Source organism: Callorhinus ursinus, unplaced genomic scaffold (genome assembly GCF_003265705.2).
Source record: "Callorhinus ursinus isolate GAN/ISIS: 27379988/994484 unplaced genomic scaffold, GSC_fseal_2.0 scaffold37, whole genome shotgun sequence".
NCBI lineage: Eukaryota > Metazoa > Chordata > Mammalia > Carnivora > Otariidae > Callorhinus > Callorhinus ursinus.
This window is the reverse complement of record NW_027397099.1, coordinates 4,381,575-4,400,664: the sequence shown is the minus strand read 5'-3', so window position 1 is coordinate 4,400,664 and position 19,090 is coordinate 4,381,575. Positions and strand designations below refer to the sequence as shown.

Sequence of the window (19,090 nt, the reverse complement as noted above, 5' to 3'; positions counted from 1 at the left end):
CACATTTCTGAGTTCAGAAGGCAGGGCATCTTTAGGAAGTGTCCTGGAAACAAGATGAGAAGGTGATTTGTCCTTGGGATGGTTAGGTAGCTCACCTTGGAAGACGTTTTGGAGTTTGTTGCTGCAACCCAGAAAAGGCTCCAAAAAGTCAAGAGAAGTACACGTTTGCAATGAACGAATTCGACTAAGAGAAATCAGGACTTTTCAGCCTAAAAACAGGAAAGTCAACAGGGAGATAATAAAAATGACAAGTTATTAGGAACCCCCTGGGGGCTGCTTCATTCTTTAGAAGTGCCCCCTGAAAAATGTGTTCTTATTGCTCGTGTTTTCCATGTGGGGAGACTGAAGCTCATGTTAAGTAATGTGCATAATGCTGTAGCTACTAAGAAGTAGAACTGAGATTTGAACCCAGTCTGCGTGGCTGGTGCCCATCCTGAACCTCTCTGCTGTACTACCTGCCGGGGACTTAGGCCCTGGATCTCCACATAATACAGTAGGGAGACACCCCTTGACTTCTTTTTTAAACAATAATAATAAATACTTATTATCTCCTGGTTTCAGTGGGTCAGGATTTGTGACTGGCTTAGCTGGGAAATCTGGCCTGGGATCTCTCATGAGGTTGTAGTCCATACAATGGCTGGACCACAGTCATCTGAAGGCTAGACTGGGGCTGGAGGCTCTCCTTCCTAGGTGGCTCATTTGCATGGCTGACAAGGGGTACTGGTGGTCAAAAGGCTTCAGTTCTTTCCTGACTACTAGACTTTTGAAGGAACTCATTTTCAGATTACAAGTATTACTTTATAGAAATGTGTGGAACTCACCAAGCCCCTGAGTGAAACTGACTGAAAATAGCAACAGACTCACAAGGATTTGGAGAGATCCATTACAGGCAAGAGAGAGCAAGGGAAGGTAGAGATGCTTAGGAGAACTTGAACACCTAAAGGGTAACTGGTTTCCACATTATTACAGTAGATCCTTGGATTGATCCAGACTTTTCCTTAGTTCTTAAAGGATTGTGTCTGTATCTTATATTCGGGGCTGGCTTTTTTAGTTGGGGGAGGTTGTTTCTAGAAAGTACTTAAAGAGAGACTTATGCATACGCTGCCTCGTTCTAGAAAACCAGTGAGATAACTTATAATAATACAGTGGCAACTAAGAGATAGAATCAAGCGGTGGTTTGATGGGTGGTGGGTGGGGAGGGAGGTTGGAACATGTGGCCCTCTCCTGGCCTGGCTCTGTACAGTGTGGGAAGACATGGAAGAGCCGCGTGCTCTTCGGAAATCCTCATAAACGCCGCTTTCTCGGTCATTATCGAATGACCCTGAACTGGAGGTTTTAGCTCCTGAACGTTAATTGGGTGGAAGCTGTTCCGTGTGGCCAGGCTTGGTGGTGAGGGTTGGGGGGCGTGTGTGCAGCAGTTTCCAGCCCACAGAGGGCTTCGGGCTTCTGCCTCGTGTCAGTTTGTTCTGTTTTTCTGCTGTGGTTTCCTGACTCTTCTTGCTCGCCCACAGGACTCACGGCCTGGTGTTCTAGGGGCCGGGCCACTCCGAGGTGCCTTCTCGCCTCCGCCGCAGAGCCCCTCATTGAATGCTTTCTCCTCAGGGACTAACTCAGTGCCCTGTGACTATTGTGGGGCTGACTTACCATTGCTGAACTTTTATTGCTTAAAAATTTTTCCTTATTTCAAAGTGAAACATCTTCAGAAGTGAAAATTAAAAACAGTTTATTTTTAAATACAGATAATCTGAGAAGAAGCCCCTGTAATCCTTCATTTAGAGATGACTCCTGATGACATTTCCTCAGGGCCTCCTGACCTGTTTCTCTTCTTTTTTGCCACCATTCTTTATATGGGTGGGGGGAATGCTGCTTCTCACTGCTTCCTCTGTATGCCATCAAATATCTCTGGGCTTTTCTCACAGTCCTGCAAGTATAAGCAAACAAATCGGTCATGTAGAAATTATAGAGATACAACATGTTTTGAAAAACAAGAATGCAGCCTTCCCCCCCAGTCTAATGCAGCAGTGATGACAGTTAGACCTGTTCCTTCCCATTCTTCCTTCCATGCCACAAGACGGATGCGAAGCGGCAGAAGAACGTTGCCAGGGATGCCAGAGTAGGTTAAGTGAGGGCTGATAACTCTCAGAATCTTAACCTGGGGTGCATTTGCTTTAGTCCATCCCTGTTGCTTTTTGTGTTCAACAGTGGAGAACACGCAGCTGACCCTGAACCTGCAGACGGAGAACAAAGGCGGTGTTGTGTCGGGCGGTGAGCTGACAATTTTCCTGGACGGGCCAACTGTTGATCTGGGAAGCGTGCCTAATGGCAGCGCCGTGACAGACGGTGAGTGCCGCCCTGCTCCCCGGCGCTGTGCCGGGATGGGGTGGGGCAGGGCTGGGGCGGGGGAGGTGCCTGGGTTTGGGTCCCACTCAGCCAGCCCTGGCCCGTAGCTAGCCCTGATTCCTCTTAGCAGTCTTAGCATGATCAAAACTGTGACACGATTTTTTAAGGACAGCTTTCTGATAAAGGACCAAAATAAACGTGTGTTGTCGTTTTGCTTTGAGAGCAGAGAAAATATCTTTTCATCCCACACGGACTCTAGAAAATAAAATGTCTTTATTAAATGTTACTTAGGCCCATTTTTCCTCCCAATACAGTTACACTTCCTGGGGAACTTGAAGGTTCCTTTTATATGACGGTATTGGTTGGGAAAGGGACTGTGTGTCTTAAGAGATTCACACTGGCAAAATACAGACAGAAGCAGGGAAATTGGAGTATCTCCCACTCTGTCCTGAATGAGGGCAGTTTGTTTCTTTTGATCTAGTTTGAAATTAGTCACCTTTGGATCTAGCAGGAAATTATTTCATGAAGTCTGAGGACTGAGATGGGTTGGGTTTCTCCATAACTTTTCTCGTTAAATGTGAGGTAACTGTGGCACTTTCCAGGCCCCAAACAGACTTTCTGTAGCTTCCAGGGAGTGAAATTTGAGTTCTGATTTAAGGGCAGTTGGGTAGAATCTCAGTGATTGGATGGGGCTTGACTTGAGAATCCTCCCCGGACGGAGTGGTGCTTCGGGTACTTTTGGTGTATGGAGAAAACATGCATTATTCACTCATTCTGCACGTATATCTGTAATTGAGCACCTGGTATGTACTAGATCTTGGACCAGGTGCTAGCCGGATGGCAGGGGCAAAATTCATACAGTCTCTACTCGTAGGAGCCCATGATTTACTTGGTGGGGGCAGGGTTGTTAGACATGAAACAAATAAATGCAGAAATAATGACGTAATTGTAATCATGACAAAAGCTATGAAGGAAAAGTACTGGGTGATGTGAGATTCTCATACTTTGGGGGATCTCTCTTAAACTGGGGGCCAGGGAAGGTCTCTTCGAGGAAGCGAGATCCACTGGAGGTGAAGAGTTTAGATAGGCCAAGATGGAGGTGTGGGAATGGGGTAGCTGAGTAAGAGGTAGAAGGGTCCCCTGTGCAAAGGCCCTGAGGTGGGAGTGAGCTTGGCCTGCAGTAGAAACAGAGGTGGTCAGGGTGGCTGGACCAGGGAGAGCAAGAAGAAGAGTGGTGGCAGGTGAGACCATAAGGGCAGGTTGGCTCAGATCACCACAGCCTCAAAGACCTTGGTGAGGAGTTTGGACCTCATCCTAAGAAGCAGAAAGCTCTTGAGGGGTTTTGAGCAGAAGAGTGTCGTGATTTGATTTGAATTGAATTGGCTTTGGCTTTTTAAAGGTTTCTGGTTGCGATATGGACAAATGCCCCCATTGCTTGCCCCTACTTTGCATGGTCAGCATCTGTTCTGTGTCTCACGTGGTGCAGCTGAAGTTTATTTAATGCACATGGGAAGTTGCTTGTAAGTGCCTTAGATGTTCCTGAAGGTCTCGGAGAAGAAGAGCTGTTTCCCAGGCTTGAGCGCCTCTGTTCTGAAGCCCCGCTTGAATCTCATCTGGCTATCCCTATTTCCTGTTCCTGCTGGAGGCCGCAGCTTGCTAGACTGCCAGGGTGCTCTGTGGTGGGTCACTTGGATGCACGGACTGAACTTTGTTCCTGAGCCACATCTCAAACAAGGGTTGAGCTTCTCAATGTTTCTGTCTTTTCTTGTGATGGGTCCCCTATTTAGGATCCCAGCCACCTTCAAGAGAATCCGGTGGGACAGCTGTTGCTCCAGAGAACCGACACCAGCCCCCCAGCACAAACTGCTTTGGTGGGAGATCTCGGTAAGACCCCCCCCCCCACCTTGTGGATGAGCAGGAGCTAGGAGGGTGCTCAGAGCAATTGAAAACATGTTGGGAGGTGGCGAGGAACAATTTATGTTAGAAACTGTTGGAAATTCCCAACTGACTCACTACGTTAAGGAGGTCCAGAGGGGAGTACAGAATTTGGGATTCTCAAAAGGGTCAGGGGTTCCTTGTCAGAGATTGGGACTGGCTAAGCTGGTTATTTGGATGAGAGGGATTGTCGAACAGAACTTAACTGGTGTTTTATGTTATGGGGGCAGCAACCACAGTTATCCTTTTAGGATACACACAGAAATGCCTAAAGCACTGGTTCTTTGTATGTGAGATTTTCTGTCTGTGCATTTCTGTTTCTGGAGGTGATCCATGATTCTCTTTGGAGTACTGATTAAGACCTCCTGCACTTGCAGTCTGAGTTATATTATACTTATTATACGTATCAGGAATGACTTAATTTTATTTATTGACATACCCATCTTACACCTGGGTTAACAGTGCAAATTCATTTCCAAGCCACCTGAATTCCCAGGTATATTAGAGAGATGGGGAGGAGGGAGTTGGGGACTTCTAAGAATTATTTACTTTTTTATTTTATTATTTATCACTGTGTACAAAATCTCCAGATATATTAAAGAAATTTTAGGGAAAAGAATCTTATGAGTATAGTTTGTAAATCGTTACTATCTGTGGAGAGTAAGTGAAAAAACTAGTAAAAATCTTCCTGAACATATCCCAGGGAAGTGGGAATAATGCTTTGAGAAACACAGTATGATTTCAGCCAATACCCACAGCATCTTGAATGATCCCTGTAACGACAGCCGTCAGCCTCTCTGGATTCGGTGGTTTTGAGGGTTTGCCAGGCAGGTGCCAAGAGCAAGAGAGGGTTGCATGTTTGGATCTTTTGTGTGTAGCGTCAGTAGAAGCCAAGGTGCCATTTCCCTGTCTCTTTTCTCCAAGCCTCTGCAGAGGTGTTGCCTCACACCCTGAAGACCATTCACTCTTTTCCTTGACTTGCTAGATGAGTTATAACTTGGGATAAATAGTTGAGTCTCACAGGGTAAGGACCAATGAAATAATTGGCAAATTTTGTGTCAACGGAGGCATGAGGGGCACCCAGAGCTAGAGAAAACAGAATCTCTTTGGTGGTGAGTAGCTGGCGGAGAAGAACACCTCAGCATTTCACTCTCTGGGAATGATGCCTTCTTAGCTTTGGCACCAGCAGCTGCCATCTTGGTCTTTGAGCTGACTTGGAAAGTTTGTGTCATATGCAACTGATGTCACTTATTTGGGGGTTGGAAGGCAGAGTCCAGTTCTTAATACCTTTGGAATTAAGTTCTTGACCTACTTATTGCTCTCTGAAGTTCTCTAGTGAATAGATCTTGAAACTTACGTGTCCCAGGAGCCCGTCTTTGTTGTTGTTTGTGTTGAGGATTGTTGTCTTGTAAAGCAGCAACCAGACTTCAACAGAAAATTGGATGCATCTTTGCCCATAACCCATGGTAGACATTCGATGCTAGTCAACTATTGGTGGGCAGAGTGTCCTCCAAGTAGTTTGAGCAGTGTAGGAGTCCTCCCTGGTCTGCTTAGCTCCTATAGCATTTTCCACGCATGGCTGCTGAGTTTTCACAGGCCTCTGCCATCTAAGTATTTATTCTTTGTTCGCATGGAGCCTGCTGCCATTCAGTAGCAAGCACTTTTGAAAGGATCACCTGAAGGCAGTGTCTTCTTTGTCCCTAAGAACTCCTTTTCCCCATTGCTGCTGCACTGAAGATCAGGTGGTAGCAGGGTAGTTGACTGGATCAGGGTACGGGGCTTTACAAGCAGAAAAAGTAGATTGAATTCTGGCCTGTCATTTACTTGCTCTGTGATATCGTACCAGTTACTAAACCTGGTTTAGTAACTCGGCACCTCAGTGTTTTTCAGATACAAAATGGGGATATCACCTGCCTCACAAGGTCATTGTTGGGATTAACTGAGATGAGCTATGTCAGCCTCGCACACTGGGAGTGCTCAGGGATAGTGGCAGGGGGTGCCTTTGCTCTGAAGACTCTCCGTGGTACCCCCTTCCTCACCTGCAAACCTGGGAAGTGTGGCCTGGCTGATGTTTTTGCATCAAGGTCTGTAATTAGCAGGGTGATGAATCAAGCCTTCAGGATTCAAGGACAATCCTCTGCTGTCCTAGGCTTCCTGGGGTAGAGGATGGGCTTCTGCCTGCTTTCTCCTAGACTAAATATTTAGTCTTTGCTCTCCGAGAGGTAGGTTTTTCTTGGACTTGGGTGCTATTCACCATGATCAAAGATGCTCTGACATGTCCATGAAGGTGAAGATTGCCATGTCAAACAGCCTTTCTGCTTTATTAAGCTATCAAACTGGAACCATGTAAGGGTTTTATTTAGGGGTTCATCTACCCAAGGTCGTCCAGTAAAGGGACCATTTGCTTGCAGAATAAGACCCCAAGCTCTGTCTTTCAGTGGGATCTTGCCCACTCTTTAAGAATAATTGGGTGAACCATCCCTAGTTATTTTATCATGTGGCATAAATTGATTTATAGACACACCGTACTAGTATGCAGTCAGTGGGTCTGGTTGAGTAAAGAAAATATAAATTGTTGTATAGTCTTACAATGAAATACCATCCCATAGTAAAAATGGGTGAATGATGGTTGCATCAATATGGTGGAATCTCAGAAACATAATGTTGAACAAGAGAAGCAGGCCACGGGGGGGTGGGGGGGGGGACACAGTGTGATGTAACTTATATAAAGTTGAAAAATGTCAAAATAAACCGTAATATTTTTTATGGATTCCTCCATAAATAGTAAAACCATAAAAAATGGAAGGGAATAAGTAACCCTGAATTCAAGAGAGTGGTTATCATTGTGGGGCTGGAGGTGGGTAAAACGAGGAGAAAGCACATGGAAATTTCCCAGCACTGTGAATGTGGGGGGTGGGTCCTCGACTGTGCATCTTACTCGACTTCTTTGAACCGAATATATCTTTAATATATTGTTTGGTTTCCATGATATATTTCACAATAAAGCAGGAAGAAGTGTCCTCTATCAATCTGAGAAAACCGAACAGCCATGGTATTAGGTTGGAGAGACTGCCATTTGCTATTGAGGCAGACAGATGTCAGAACTTAGGATTTCTCCAGGCTTGGTAACAAGCACTTATTTCCCTTCTTCCCCGTTGATCTTTGTAGCGGTAACCAGTGATTCGGAGTCAGTGCTCCACGTCGGCCTCATAGGTCATGCTCCTGTCACTTCGAAACCTCAGGCTTGAGAATTTAGTTTGGGAATTGGGGGAATGGGTTCCAGATGAAAGCCGATCACTGCCAGATAATGTGTCCGAACAGCACTAGTCTTGGTGGCCTGAGCGGCCTGGCCTGACTCTGTTTGGCGTTTGACTGGAGTGGGCGCGATTACATGGCGCCCCCCGGATTCTGTCAGCGTGTCATCCTGCCCGGCGTCCTCAGCCAGTGTTCCTGCTTCCAGCGCAGTGGTGGAGAGTGCCTGGTGTGTGACGGAGCCCCCTGGGAGAGCGCGTGCTCGTTGGCACAGGGAGTCCTTCCACACCCTTTAATAATCACCCAGTGTTTAGTTTATTTGGCTGGACCGAGGGCTGGCTTCAGGAACGGTGCCTAAGTCAGTTCAGGTTTTGCAGATCTGATATGTGCCTGGTCCCATGTGCACACTGCACACGGCTTGCGGGGAGCATGGCCTCCCCTTTCCACAGCCAGTTCACAGCCTTCATGATACATGAGATCTGAATGAAACAGGCAAATAGGGGCGCCTGGGTGGCTCAGTCGTTAAGCGTCTGCCTTCAGCTCAGGTCATGATCCTAGGGTCCTGGGATCGAGCCCCGCATCGGGCTCCCTGCTCAGCGGGAAGCCTGCTTCTCCCTCTTCCACTCCCCCTGCTCGTGTTCCCTCTCTCGCTGTCGCTCTCTCTGTGTCAAATAAATAAAATCTTTAAAAAAAGAAAGAAAGAAAAGAATCAGGCAAATAAAACTACGAGCGTTCCGGGCAGTTCAGAGAGAGAAGAAATCTGTGGATGCAGAGGAAAGACCGAGGAGAGAGTGGGGTGGAAGTTTGCAGAGAGACCATCATCGTCCCCTCTGCGAGGGTTCAGTACAGGGTCTCAGGAACTGACTAGTGGAGGGAGCGAGCAGTGAATGAGAGAAAACCCCAGTGGGGCATCCGTGGTGGGAAAGGACCCGGCAGAGGGGGTCCGCGCGGGTACTGCTGTCTTCAGAGTTACTGTTCAGTTAGAAATGGGTGTGAAATTCGAGCCTGGAGAGTAGGAAGTCAGGGTGTCTTGAGTCCCTCCGTACTTCGCTGATGCCCTGATACCTGTGAGTTTCTTTTTCCCCCTCCCCAGCCGTTCTGTGAAATCGGGGTGAGAAGGGGAAACCAGCTCACAGCTGAAACCCTCAGGGCTATCTGCGAGCCATGCTGCTCCTCCAAGCACAGCCTGAGATGCCTTCTGACTTGACCAACTAGCTCCTCAGTCAAGAATCCCCGTAGATTTTCCACAGTTCTATAGGGAACTGGGGAGACAAAAAGGGAAGAAGGCATTGAATTTTTTCATTAATGGACCTGAAGACTGAAAGAGGTCTTGATGAAGAAACTGTACGAAGGTTAAGCAATTAATTTTCCTTTGCCGTGTGTGTATGTGTTTGTTTTGTGGAAGTGTAGATGTGAACGTGCAGGGATGTATGTACCTCTTTGTGTTTGGTGTGAGGGGATGGAGGCCTGGAATTTGCCCACGTCCATCGTCAGCGGAGAGTACTGGCCAGTGTCGGGCAGACCCTGTGTTTTAACACGCTCCCCTGTGATTCTGTTTTTTTTTTTTTTTTTTTAAGATTTTTATTTATTTATTTGACAGAGACACAGCGAGAGAGGGAACACAAGCAGGGGGAGTGGGAGAGGGAGAAGCAGGCTTCCCACAGAGCAGGGAGCCCGATGCGGGACTCGATCCCAGGACCCTGGGACCATGACCTGAGCCGAAGGCAGACGCTTTAACGACTGAGCCACCCAGGCACCCCTCCCCTGTGATTCCTTTACATGTAAAAGTTTCAAAACCTCTTATGATAGAGTTTTCATCCACCCTCTTTTCTTCTTTCTTTTTTGTCCTGCTTTGATAAAAGCATATGAAATTTATTGACTCTCTTGCCTTGGCATTAATGACCTCTGAAGATTTAAAAGAGTGAAGTCTGGGGGACTTAAAAAGCCCCAAGGTCTCTGGTGAGCTCTAAATAGCTCATCAGCTGTGTCTGCAGACAGCCTAGCCCAGAAAGGAAAGAAAAATAAACTCAACGGGGCGTGAGTCTGCTGGGAACACTGCTGGGAGTCCTGGGAGGGCCAAGGGGGTTTGGGAAGCAAAGCTAATGGGGACAGGGGCGGACAGGATGGGAGTTGAGCCTTTGGGCACGGGGCCATTTTCTCAGTCATTGTTGGCCTCTCCTGCAGTTGAGATGACTAAAGGCTACTTGATTGGAAACTGTAGTTATTTAGAGATGTCACCCTGTCAGTGCGAAACACAACTGAACACCTTTACGGTTTTCATTCAAGCCTCCCACCCAACAGCTTCTCCTTCAAATCTGGGCAGAGCCTCAGGATTGCTGAGGAAGAGAACGGAATAAGAAGAGAAAGAAGTGCAATTCATTTATTCCTTTAGGAATAACTAGGACTCAGTCCCTTCTTACAGTGGACTCTCTCCTGAGTAGTTGGTTTATTTGGGGGAGGACTGAGACCGTGGACAGAAGCCTGGCATCGAAAAGTTATCATGGAGATTAATTACACATTCATTTATACATGAATTTATTAATTTTGCCCTAATTAAATCCTGCATTGTACATTATTATACACTTATCTCTTCAGCTCTATGTATTTTGTAGGTATTTATTGGGCATTTCTTGTCTGTGAGCCTAGAGGGGTGTGGTATATGCCAGGAAGCTGGTTGGGAACTTTTCAGGCACTAGGAGAAGGTAAGGCAGATGTCTGCAATTGAAGGCAATATTCATTCCACAGACAAGAATGCCAGGCTCTGAGGTAGGTCATGGTGACAAAAAGAGGGAAAGCCACGGTCCCCGTCATCAAGGACTGTGGCATCTAGTAGGAGACCGATACAAAAGTGGCAGTGTAGCACGATGGACCGTGTAGCGGTGGCGAGTCCACATGCAAGAGGAAGGTAGTGGAAGTGTTCCTGAATCCACCTGGGGCGTTTGGGGAAGACGTCCCACGTTTGAGCTGTGCTTTGAAAGGAGTTTGCAGACCAGTGGCATCAGGGTAAGGGAAGTCACTCCAGGAAGAGGGTACAGCGTGGGCAAAGGCAAGGCAGAATAAAGAGAACCTAGCATATTTGAGGAAATACTAGTCATTTGCTAATGTCCCTATGAAAGATATTTGGGTGATAGCTATGGCAAACTGTGGTTCACAGGCCAGCTCCAGGATGCCACCTGTTTGTTTATTTTGGTTTTTTTTTTTTTAAAGAGCATATATATGTATGCATATATATATATAAATACATACATACATATGACTGTATTATCTAAGATTAAGATGCAGAAATAAATAGGCAGTCAAGAGAGGCATTGTTAAGAAGATGACCTTTTAGCAAAGATTTGAAGATGAGGGCTGTCCGTGAGGATATCTGGGAAGAACAATATTTGGGCGGAGGAATGGCTTCTGCCAAGGCCTTTGGAGTTGGAAGAAGGGAAGGGAGGCCAGTCTCATTGGTGTGGAGGGAGTGGTGGGAAAATAGGAGATGAGGGCAGCAATTGGTGGGGCCAGATTGTGTCTGTGAACTTCTGCTTTGTGCATTTCAAGATTATTTTATTGGGTCCACGCTATGAATTTGAAATATGACTTATGTGCAAATTAAACTTTTTATGTTTATCTCACTATCCCCCTTTTTTTTTTTAGTGCTTTTTCTCTGAAAATTTATTTGCTCTGAATGATGGAAAGGAACAACCTACAACAACATAGATGACACTCAAAAGCATAATGCTAAGTGCAGGAAGCTAGACTTGTACAAAAGGCTACATTGTTATGGATCCATTTATATAACATTCTGGAAAAGGCAAAATTATAGGGATAGAAATCCAATCAGCAGTTTCTAGGAATTGACGGGGGTGGGGGGTGGGATTAACTGTAAAAGGGCACCAGAAATGTTGGAGGGTGATAGAAATGCTCTGTGTCTTGATTGTGGTGGTGGTAACACGATTGTGTACATTTGTTACCACTCATTAGACCGTACCCTTAAAAAGGGTGAATCTAACTCTAAATTACACCTGATTTGTAAAAATTATTTAAAAAAATCTATTTGGTTTAACATTAGCATAGCTGTCTCAGCTTCCTTTTGTTTTGTATTTGCTTGGCATATTTTCCCCCCACCCATTTAGTTTCAGCCTTTTTGGTGTTTGTATTTTAGGTAGCATTGCTTGCAATGGCATTGAACTTAATTTTTAAAGTACCAGTACGATAGCGTCTGTCTTGAAACCGCCACAGGCCCTTTGTGTTTCTTTGAGTCTTGATACCCTTGGAGTTGTTTTCACCATCCTCTTGCCTTTTCCGTTTCTGTCTGTCCTGCCTTCTTTGTTTCCTATCTCTAGGCTGACTTTGCACTTTAAGCCCGTGCTTGCCATGCTTTTTCTTGGTCTTGATGAGTTGAAGTCATCTTTGGCTCGCTGATTCTTTGATAATGGAGTGTGAAATTCTGCATCCAGTGGTGTGAAAAGAATGGGAACTTATTCACTTGCTCCCTGTTTTGAAGATTTTGTGTGGCTTTACTTTTTAACGCACCTAATGCGTTGGGTCTACTTGGTGTAGACAAATAGCCTTTGAAAGTACAATGTTTTAATGACAAAATGACAAAAATTTTTTAAAAATGAGATTAGTGAAAACCCAGGGTAGGATGTAGTGCAAATAATTGTTATTTTGTGAAGGAGAATGAGAGAGTAAGGCCAGGTTTGTTTGTTGTTGTTGTTCTTTTCTTTTTTTCTTTTTTTAATTTTACCTTTAAAAAAGGTTTAAGAAAGATTTATTTTAAATCACACCTTTCAGTTTTGCTTTCGGCTTAGAAAAGAATGAACTGTAGACTACCGAGGAGTAACAACTTCTTCCATCTACTTCTTTTTGGAGGAGGAGAAGGTGCAGGGGGAGTGGTGCCAAACTCTAAGCCAAATACCATGTTAAAGGCATCTGTGCATTATTCATCTTTCTGTCCTTAGCAGAGCCTAGAATAGTGCCTTGCTGCACATAGCAGCAGCTCAGTAAATATTTGTTGAGTTGAAAGAGTCTTATGTTCTTGTCCCTTATTTGCCAAAACTTCGGGGTGGGTCTTGCTACTAGCTTACATTCCTTGGCACCACTTCTCCTGAGAAGTGATGATTTCAGGGGCCCAGGGTGTAGGGGAGACTTTTTATCAGGACTGCCTTGTGCTTTCCAAGGCTTAGCCTAACCCAAGAGCTTGGTAGGTTCCCACTGCCCACTCAGTCTCTCCTGTTTCATCTCTTTTTTCTTCATGACTTGTATTTCTATATAGAACCCTTTGCGTGGACTATTCTTTTCAAATCCTTGCAACTTTTAAGGTTGACATTGGAATCAGACACAAGTTGACACATAAATATGTCTTTTTTGGAAAAAGAATGCGTAAAGTCCCTGTAGCTGAACTCTACCAGAAGAGAATGTTACTTACCCATTAAGAACAGTAATACCTCACTTCTATATAGTCGAAATTCCCAAGTGATTGTTGAATCTTAGAAGTGTGTCTCATAAAGGACATCGCATCACGGGAATGCTCTTGCCCTGAGATGACCCCTAATTGCATAGAGACATACCACGCCCGCATAAGGCCTTCTGAAATCAGAGTGAAGTGGGGTGATCAGTAAGAATTTGGGTCAAGGCTAGTACCTAGCCACATGTTTGAAAGTCAGTATTGTCTTCGGTGGAAATTGACATTTATTTGTATTGAGAGGTTTTATCAGTTTTCTTTTGCTGTGTAATCAGTCACCGCAAACTTAGGGCTTAAAACGATAACCTTTTTTAGCTCACAGTTCTGTAGTGGCACAGTGTGGCTGGCTGGCTTGTCTACTCAGGGTCCCACAAGACCAAAATCAAAGTGTTGGCCGAGCTGCATTCTACTCTGGAAAGTCTAAGGAAGACTTTGCTTCAAAGCTCATTCCGGTGGTTGGTAGACTTCAGTTACTTGCGGGTGTAGGACTGAGGTCCTTGTTTCCTTACTGGCTGTTAACTGGGGCCTCTCTCAGGTCTGGAAGGCCACCTGCATTCCTTCTCATGTAGGTGCCCCCCACTCCCTTGAGCTTTGAATCGCTCTGATTTTCTTTTTTGCTTTCCACTTCTGACACCTGCTAGAGAAAGCATACTGTTTTTATATTATATAGTCAGATCAGGCCTGCTTATTTGAGCGCTCTTTCCTAAGTCACTGGTGCCACATAACATAATCAGGGGTGTGACATTTTGTCACATTTCACTGGTTTTAGGCATTAGGGTGGGGTATCTTTGGGAGGCACTTAAAAAAAATTTTTTTTTCATTTTAGAAATTCTGCCCGCCACAGAAGGTGTCTCTCTAAATTCTCATGTTTAGTCACTTGCCTACACTTTACCTGTTAGAGTGCTTGAAAATTACAGTTAGAACCAATAAAAACCCATGCCAAATAGAACTTGTTGGATTTGGAGATTGTCTCACAATTTTAGTATCTATGTGTGGCCATGAAATGAGTCTAGTGAAATGATTTTTATTTCTAGACCCTGATATTAGAGGATGTTTTCACATGATGCTTAGAGGTGGTCTTTCTGGAAGGCAGTAGCTCTGGTACTTCTCAGTTACCTCCTAGACTCTGGATTCCATCCCCTGGCATGGATTCCATTCTCTAAAGGGATGACGGAAGATGAAGAGGTGATGAGTGACTGGGCTGCAAAGAACATGAGCAGTACTAGAGATTACAGGCCCAAGAGTGCTTTTGAACTTGACAGCCTGCTTCTTTTATTCATTCAGCAAATATTTTTACATGCCTTCTTGTGGGGCCAGGCACATGCTGGGTGCTGGTTTATGCAAAGGTACACAGAAGAGACATGGTGCCTGCCCTCACGAACCTTATTGGAGATAGATATTGAACAAATAAACACACAAATACATAATTACAAATAGAAGTGCCATAAAGGGAAAATTAGAATGCTTTGTGAGAGAATGTAAGGGAATTTAGCCTGGGAGATGAGGGAGATTCAGACCAAGATTTGGATTGGGCATCCAGAGAAGAGTCTGCCAGGTGAGTAGATCCTCAAAGGCTCTGAATTATCCTCAGGAGCAGTTTAGAGGGATGTTCTGAGGATGTTCCAAGGAACATACTCTTTTTGGAGCTTACCTCACTCCTGCTGGATTTCTGCCTTTGTGATTTGCTGGGTCAGAACACTTAGAAATGACAGCCGAATGTACTGTTGACCCCAGTACCTCAGGGCCCCATGTAGTCCTTTTTGGTCTGAGGCTGTAGCACAAGGGACGCTCAAACAAGAGACGATTTCAGTAGGAAGAAGGTGGAGACGCCCTTCTGGCTTACCCATCCAAGGTGGGGCTCCGCATCCCTTTCAGGGTCCACCCGTGCACGTTCCTCCTGCGTGTCAGTGGAGGCTGGTGGTCCCCAACGCTCTCCCCATGAGCATCCTATGCACTTGTAGCATCTCAGGCCAAGGAACATATCAGTCATTGACTGCTGCACTGAGCTGGGTAGAATGAGGAGTGAATACTTCCCCGGAACTTCAGCTCCCTTTCAAGTTGGGGAGGGTGTTTGAGTATCCTTTTCTATTACTCTCGACCTACAACATGGAATTAGGTTAGATGCATCAAAATGTATTGTATGTTCTCTTGTAAGTTGAATCTTTTGGTTTTCCAAAGCTGCCACTGTTGAGAGGTTTGCTCTGTACCCCAGGTTGTGCAAAAGTAAATCACTTGTCGGGCGCCTGGGTGGCTCAGTCGTTAGGCGTCTGCCTACGGCTCGGGTCATGATCCCAGGGTCCTGGGATCGAGCCCCGCATCGGGCTCCCTGCTCCGCGGGGAGTCGGCTTCTCCCTCTCCCACTCCCCCTGCTTGTGTTCTCTCTCTCGCTGTATGTCTCTCTCTGTCAAATCAATAAATAAAATTAAAAAAAAAAAGTAAATCATTTGTCTTTCTGAAACATAGAATGGACTTGGCAGCAGTTTTATTTTTACCTTTCCTGTCATTTCTGAGGCTGGCAGCCTAGAGGTAGGGTGTGGAATGGAGCCGTAAATTACCCTTGGAATGCCTGGAATGGTCCCATTTTAACTCTTAATTGCGCCTTTCCCTTTCACCTCTCCTTTTTATCCCCTTATTTATTTATTATTATTATTTTTAATTTCCCCTGAATCCACGTTTGAATGGGGAGGAAGGATTGAAGAGGGTGTAGGTGGGAGCAGGTTTGCTTATTGATGCGTCTCTGAATGGTGGAAACCATTTCTTTTCCCATCACCAATTCCCGTTTTCTTTTTTTTTAGTGCTTCTATTTTAAGTGCCTTTTTTTTTTTTTTTTTTTTTTTTTTGCTGGTTCTGTCTTACTGGAAACTGGCCCAGCCTCACTCAGTTTGTTTCCATGCTGCTATTAAAAGACAATGCCCAGTTAAGAGGCCTCAGAGGAGGGACTGCACAGCCACCCTCTTGGGTCCAGTCATCCAGGCAAATATCAATTCCCTGGGTTAGAGTGTGAGAAGAGTTTGAAGTTTATTGGGTGATTTTACCTTCTGCGTCATTATTGATTTGTTTTTGTAAATGGAGGAAAACTCACTGTTAATTGTTCTGCCCTGAAACTTCTCATGTGCTGAGCTCAAATACTGACGGGCCTGGATCTGAGGTCAAAGAACCCCCTTTTGTATCCCAGGCCTCTTTTACCAAGGTAGAAAATTGTCCTCGGCACCCAGTATCCAGTCAACCAGGAATTCTCAACATTTGGGAGAAATGTGTTCCTGGGCTTTGAAGAGTCCTCATGTTTATTAATACAGAGTGTTTGGAGAATCTTGAATATTGCCTAAAGTACATTCTTATCAAGATTCTTGTTTTCTGTGTGTTTTTTTTTTTTTGAGCATATCCTCACACAGTAAGTTACCTGTCTTATTTTTTTATTTTAGTTTTTTTTATTATGTTATGTTAATCACCATACATTACATCATTTGTTTTTGATTCTTTGTTTGCATATAACACCCAGTGCTCCGTGCATGCAGTACGTGCCCTGTCTAATACCCATCACCGGGCTAACCCATCCCCCCGCCTCCTTCCCCTCTAGAACCCTCAGTTTGTTTCTCAAGTTACCTGTCTTTTAAAACTTTTGCTCACTTTTATTTTTTCTCATGTGAACTGTTTTTGCAGTGGCTAAAATATACAAATTGATTTTTAGAAATTATTAAGTTAGCTTTACTGAGTTATAATTTATGTAGAAGAAAATTCATCCTTTTCCATGTACAGTTCTGTGGGTTTTGAGAAAACATACCGTCTGGTAACCACTACCGTTTCCAAGATATACATAGTTTTATCTTCCTGAAAAGTTCCCTTGTGCCTCTTTGTAGTCATCCTCTCCTACCTCCAGCCACTGGCAAACACCAGTCTGTTTTCTTTCCATACAGTTTGCCTTGCTTCCTCCTAAATGTTAGGAAAATGGAATGAAACACTGTAGTCTTTTGAGTCTGTCTTTTGGTTAGCGTAGCGTAGGGCATTTGAGATGAATCTGTGTTGTTGCAGGTATTAGTTATTTGTTTGCTTTTATTTGCTGAGTGTAAGTCCCCTGTATGGATGTACCACGGTCTGTCCGTTCATTCAGCAGTTGAAGGACGTTGGGATGTTTATGGTTTTGGAAATTATGAATAAGGTCGCTATAAACATTTGCCTACAGGTTGTGGAAACTTACGTTTTCCTTTTGGGTAAATACGTAGGAGTAGCAGTGCTGGTTTGTCTGCTAAGTGCATATTTAACTTTATGAAAAACTGCCAAACCATTTCTTTTCTTTCTTTTTTTCTCCCCCCCCATACTGTTTTCTCAGGGGGCTGTGCCACATCCCACTCCCTCCAGCAGTGTTTGAGACTGACTTTCCGTTGCTTTTTGCCCATCTTCCTCAGCACTTGCTGCTCTCAGTTCTTTTGTTTGTCTGTTTTTACTTTGTCTGTTCTAACAGGCATGTGATGGTCTCTCACTGATCTTAATTCGTGTTTCCCCAATGACTAATGATGTTGAATGCCTTTCCTGTGCTTATTTGCCATTTCTGGATTGTCTCGGGTGAAATGTTTGTTAAAATCCTTTGATTATTTCTTATATTGGTTTGTTACTGGGTTTTGAGAGTTCTTTATATATTCTGGATCTAAGTCCTTTATCAGATATGTATTTTGCAAATATTTTTTTCCCAGTCTCTGGATTGTCTTTTTGTTTTCTTGACAGTATCTTTGGAAGAGCAGGAATTTTGAATTTTGTTGAAGCTACCTACTACTTCTAAAAATCAATTTCCACATGAAGGATATGGTAGACTTATTAATCTCAAATTCTGAGCCATCACCAGATTTTGAATTTCACTTTTAATGTGGCAAAAAATTTTGTGTTCTGGCTTGTGAGCCTTTGCTTTTTTGGACTGTCCATCTTGTTTTCACTTATGTTACCAATGCTGGGGCTGGCCTCTTTTTAAACCAAAGAAACAAAGTTTTGTTTAACTACTCCACATAAATAATTGTGTATGTGACGATGGTCGACAAAGTTGCACTGGAGTGACAGTGCCAAGTTGTCAGCCAGTCTCACTCACTGGCCCAGTGGCTCTCACATGTCAGCATTGTAGAGTGTGATGCAAAATTACAAATGACTGCATTTCCACTAAGATGTAAACTTTTTGAGATCAGGGACTCTTTCTGTTTTTGTTTTTAAATGTTTACCAGTTTACTAAAGGATATGAATCAACAGCCAGATGGAAGAGAGATACATAGGGCGAGGTATGGGGAAAAGGTGGGGGAGCCTCCATGTCCTCTCCAGGCACGCCATTCTACCCACATCTCCATGCGTTCACCAACCTGGAGCGCCAGGACCCTTTCTGTTTTGTTGTTAGAACAGGGCTTAGTGCTCAGAAGATAATCAGATGCTATTCAGTGGCCTTCATGAAGGGTGATGCAAGATGTCTCAAAGCAACCAAGGCTGCGGCTCTCAGGGTACAGCTGAGGACTGAGGCCAACTCTGTGAGTGGCAAAGCTTGAATGCCAAGGGACAGCCCAGAGCCCCATCTGGGGGACTTCACATGCAGCAGATCTGCTTCTGGGAATGTGGAGAGAGAATTCCAGGGCCCTGGCCTTGACTGGATTTCTTAGGGAGGCCTCAGGTTCTGAGAGAGGAACTTAGGTAAGGACACGCCAGCATTCTGAGAAGGGCATGCTGTAAAGAGAGCTGAATCTCTATAACTAGATAATCTGAAACCAGTTGTGGAGTTTTGCTGTTCCATCTTCTTCTATCTCAGGGCTGCATAACCCACTCACCCTCCCACCTCTGCTGCCATCTCCACCCTCAAAATGGTGACAAGATCAGGCCAACGTTGAAGTCACTGGCAGTGCTGAAGCCTGGCTGCCTGTGGTGGAGCCCAGCTCATCTCCACCCCATCGTCTCGCCTTTGTCCTGATACTATTTTGGCTTACGGTGTGTGGTTTCAGCATTTGGGCCAGCTTTTAATCACGACACAATCCCATTTTGTAAGGGCTGAGTGAGTCCTCCAAGAGAGGAAACTGCTGAAGAGAAGATTTTCCTCAACTGTTGAGGCCTTTCTTCCTTCTGAGAGTCATATGTTAAAGGTAATTCAAGGTG

At 44.7% G+C, this 19,090-nt stretch overlaps 1 protein-coding gene across 3 annotated transcripts in view; it reads left to right on the top strand.

The window, feature by feature from the left end:
- The window catches only part of WWP2 (WW domain containing E3 ubiquitin protein ligase 2), a 138,044-nt gene that overhangs the window by 58,650 nt on the left and 60,304 nt on the right, over positions 1 to 19,090 (top strand). For all 3 annotated transcript variants that reach the window (XM_025888928.2, XM_025888927.2, XM_073880069.1), the window contains 2 exons: positions 2,203 to 2,340; positions 4,128 to 4,224. In XM_025888928.2, coding sequence (XP_025744713.1) covers positions 2,203 to 2,340; positions 4,128 to 4,224 — 235 coding nt within the window. The remainder of the gene's footprint in view (positions 1 to 2,202; positions 2,341 to 4,127; positions 4,225 to 19,090) is intronic.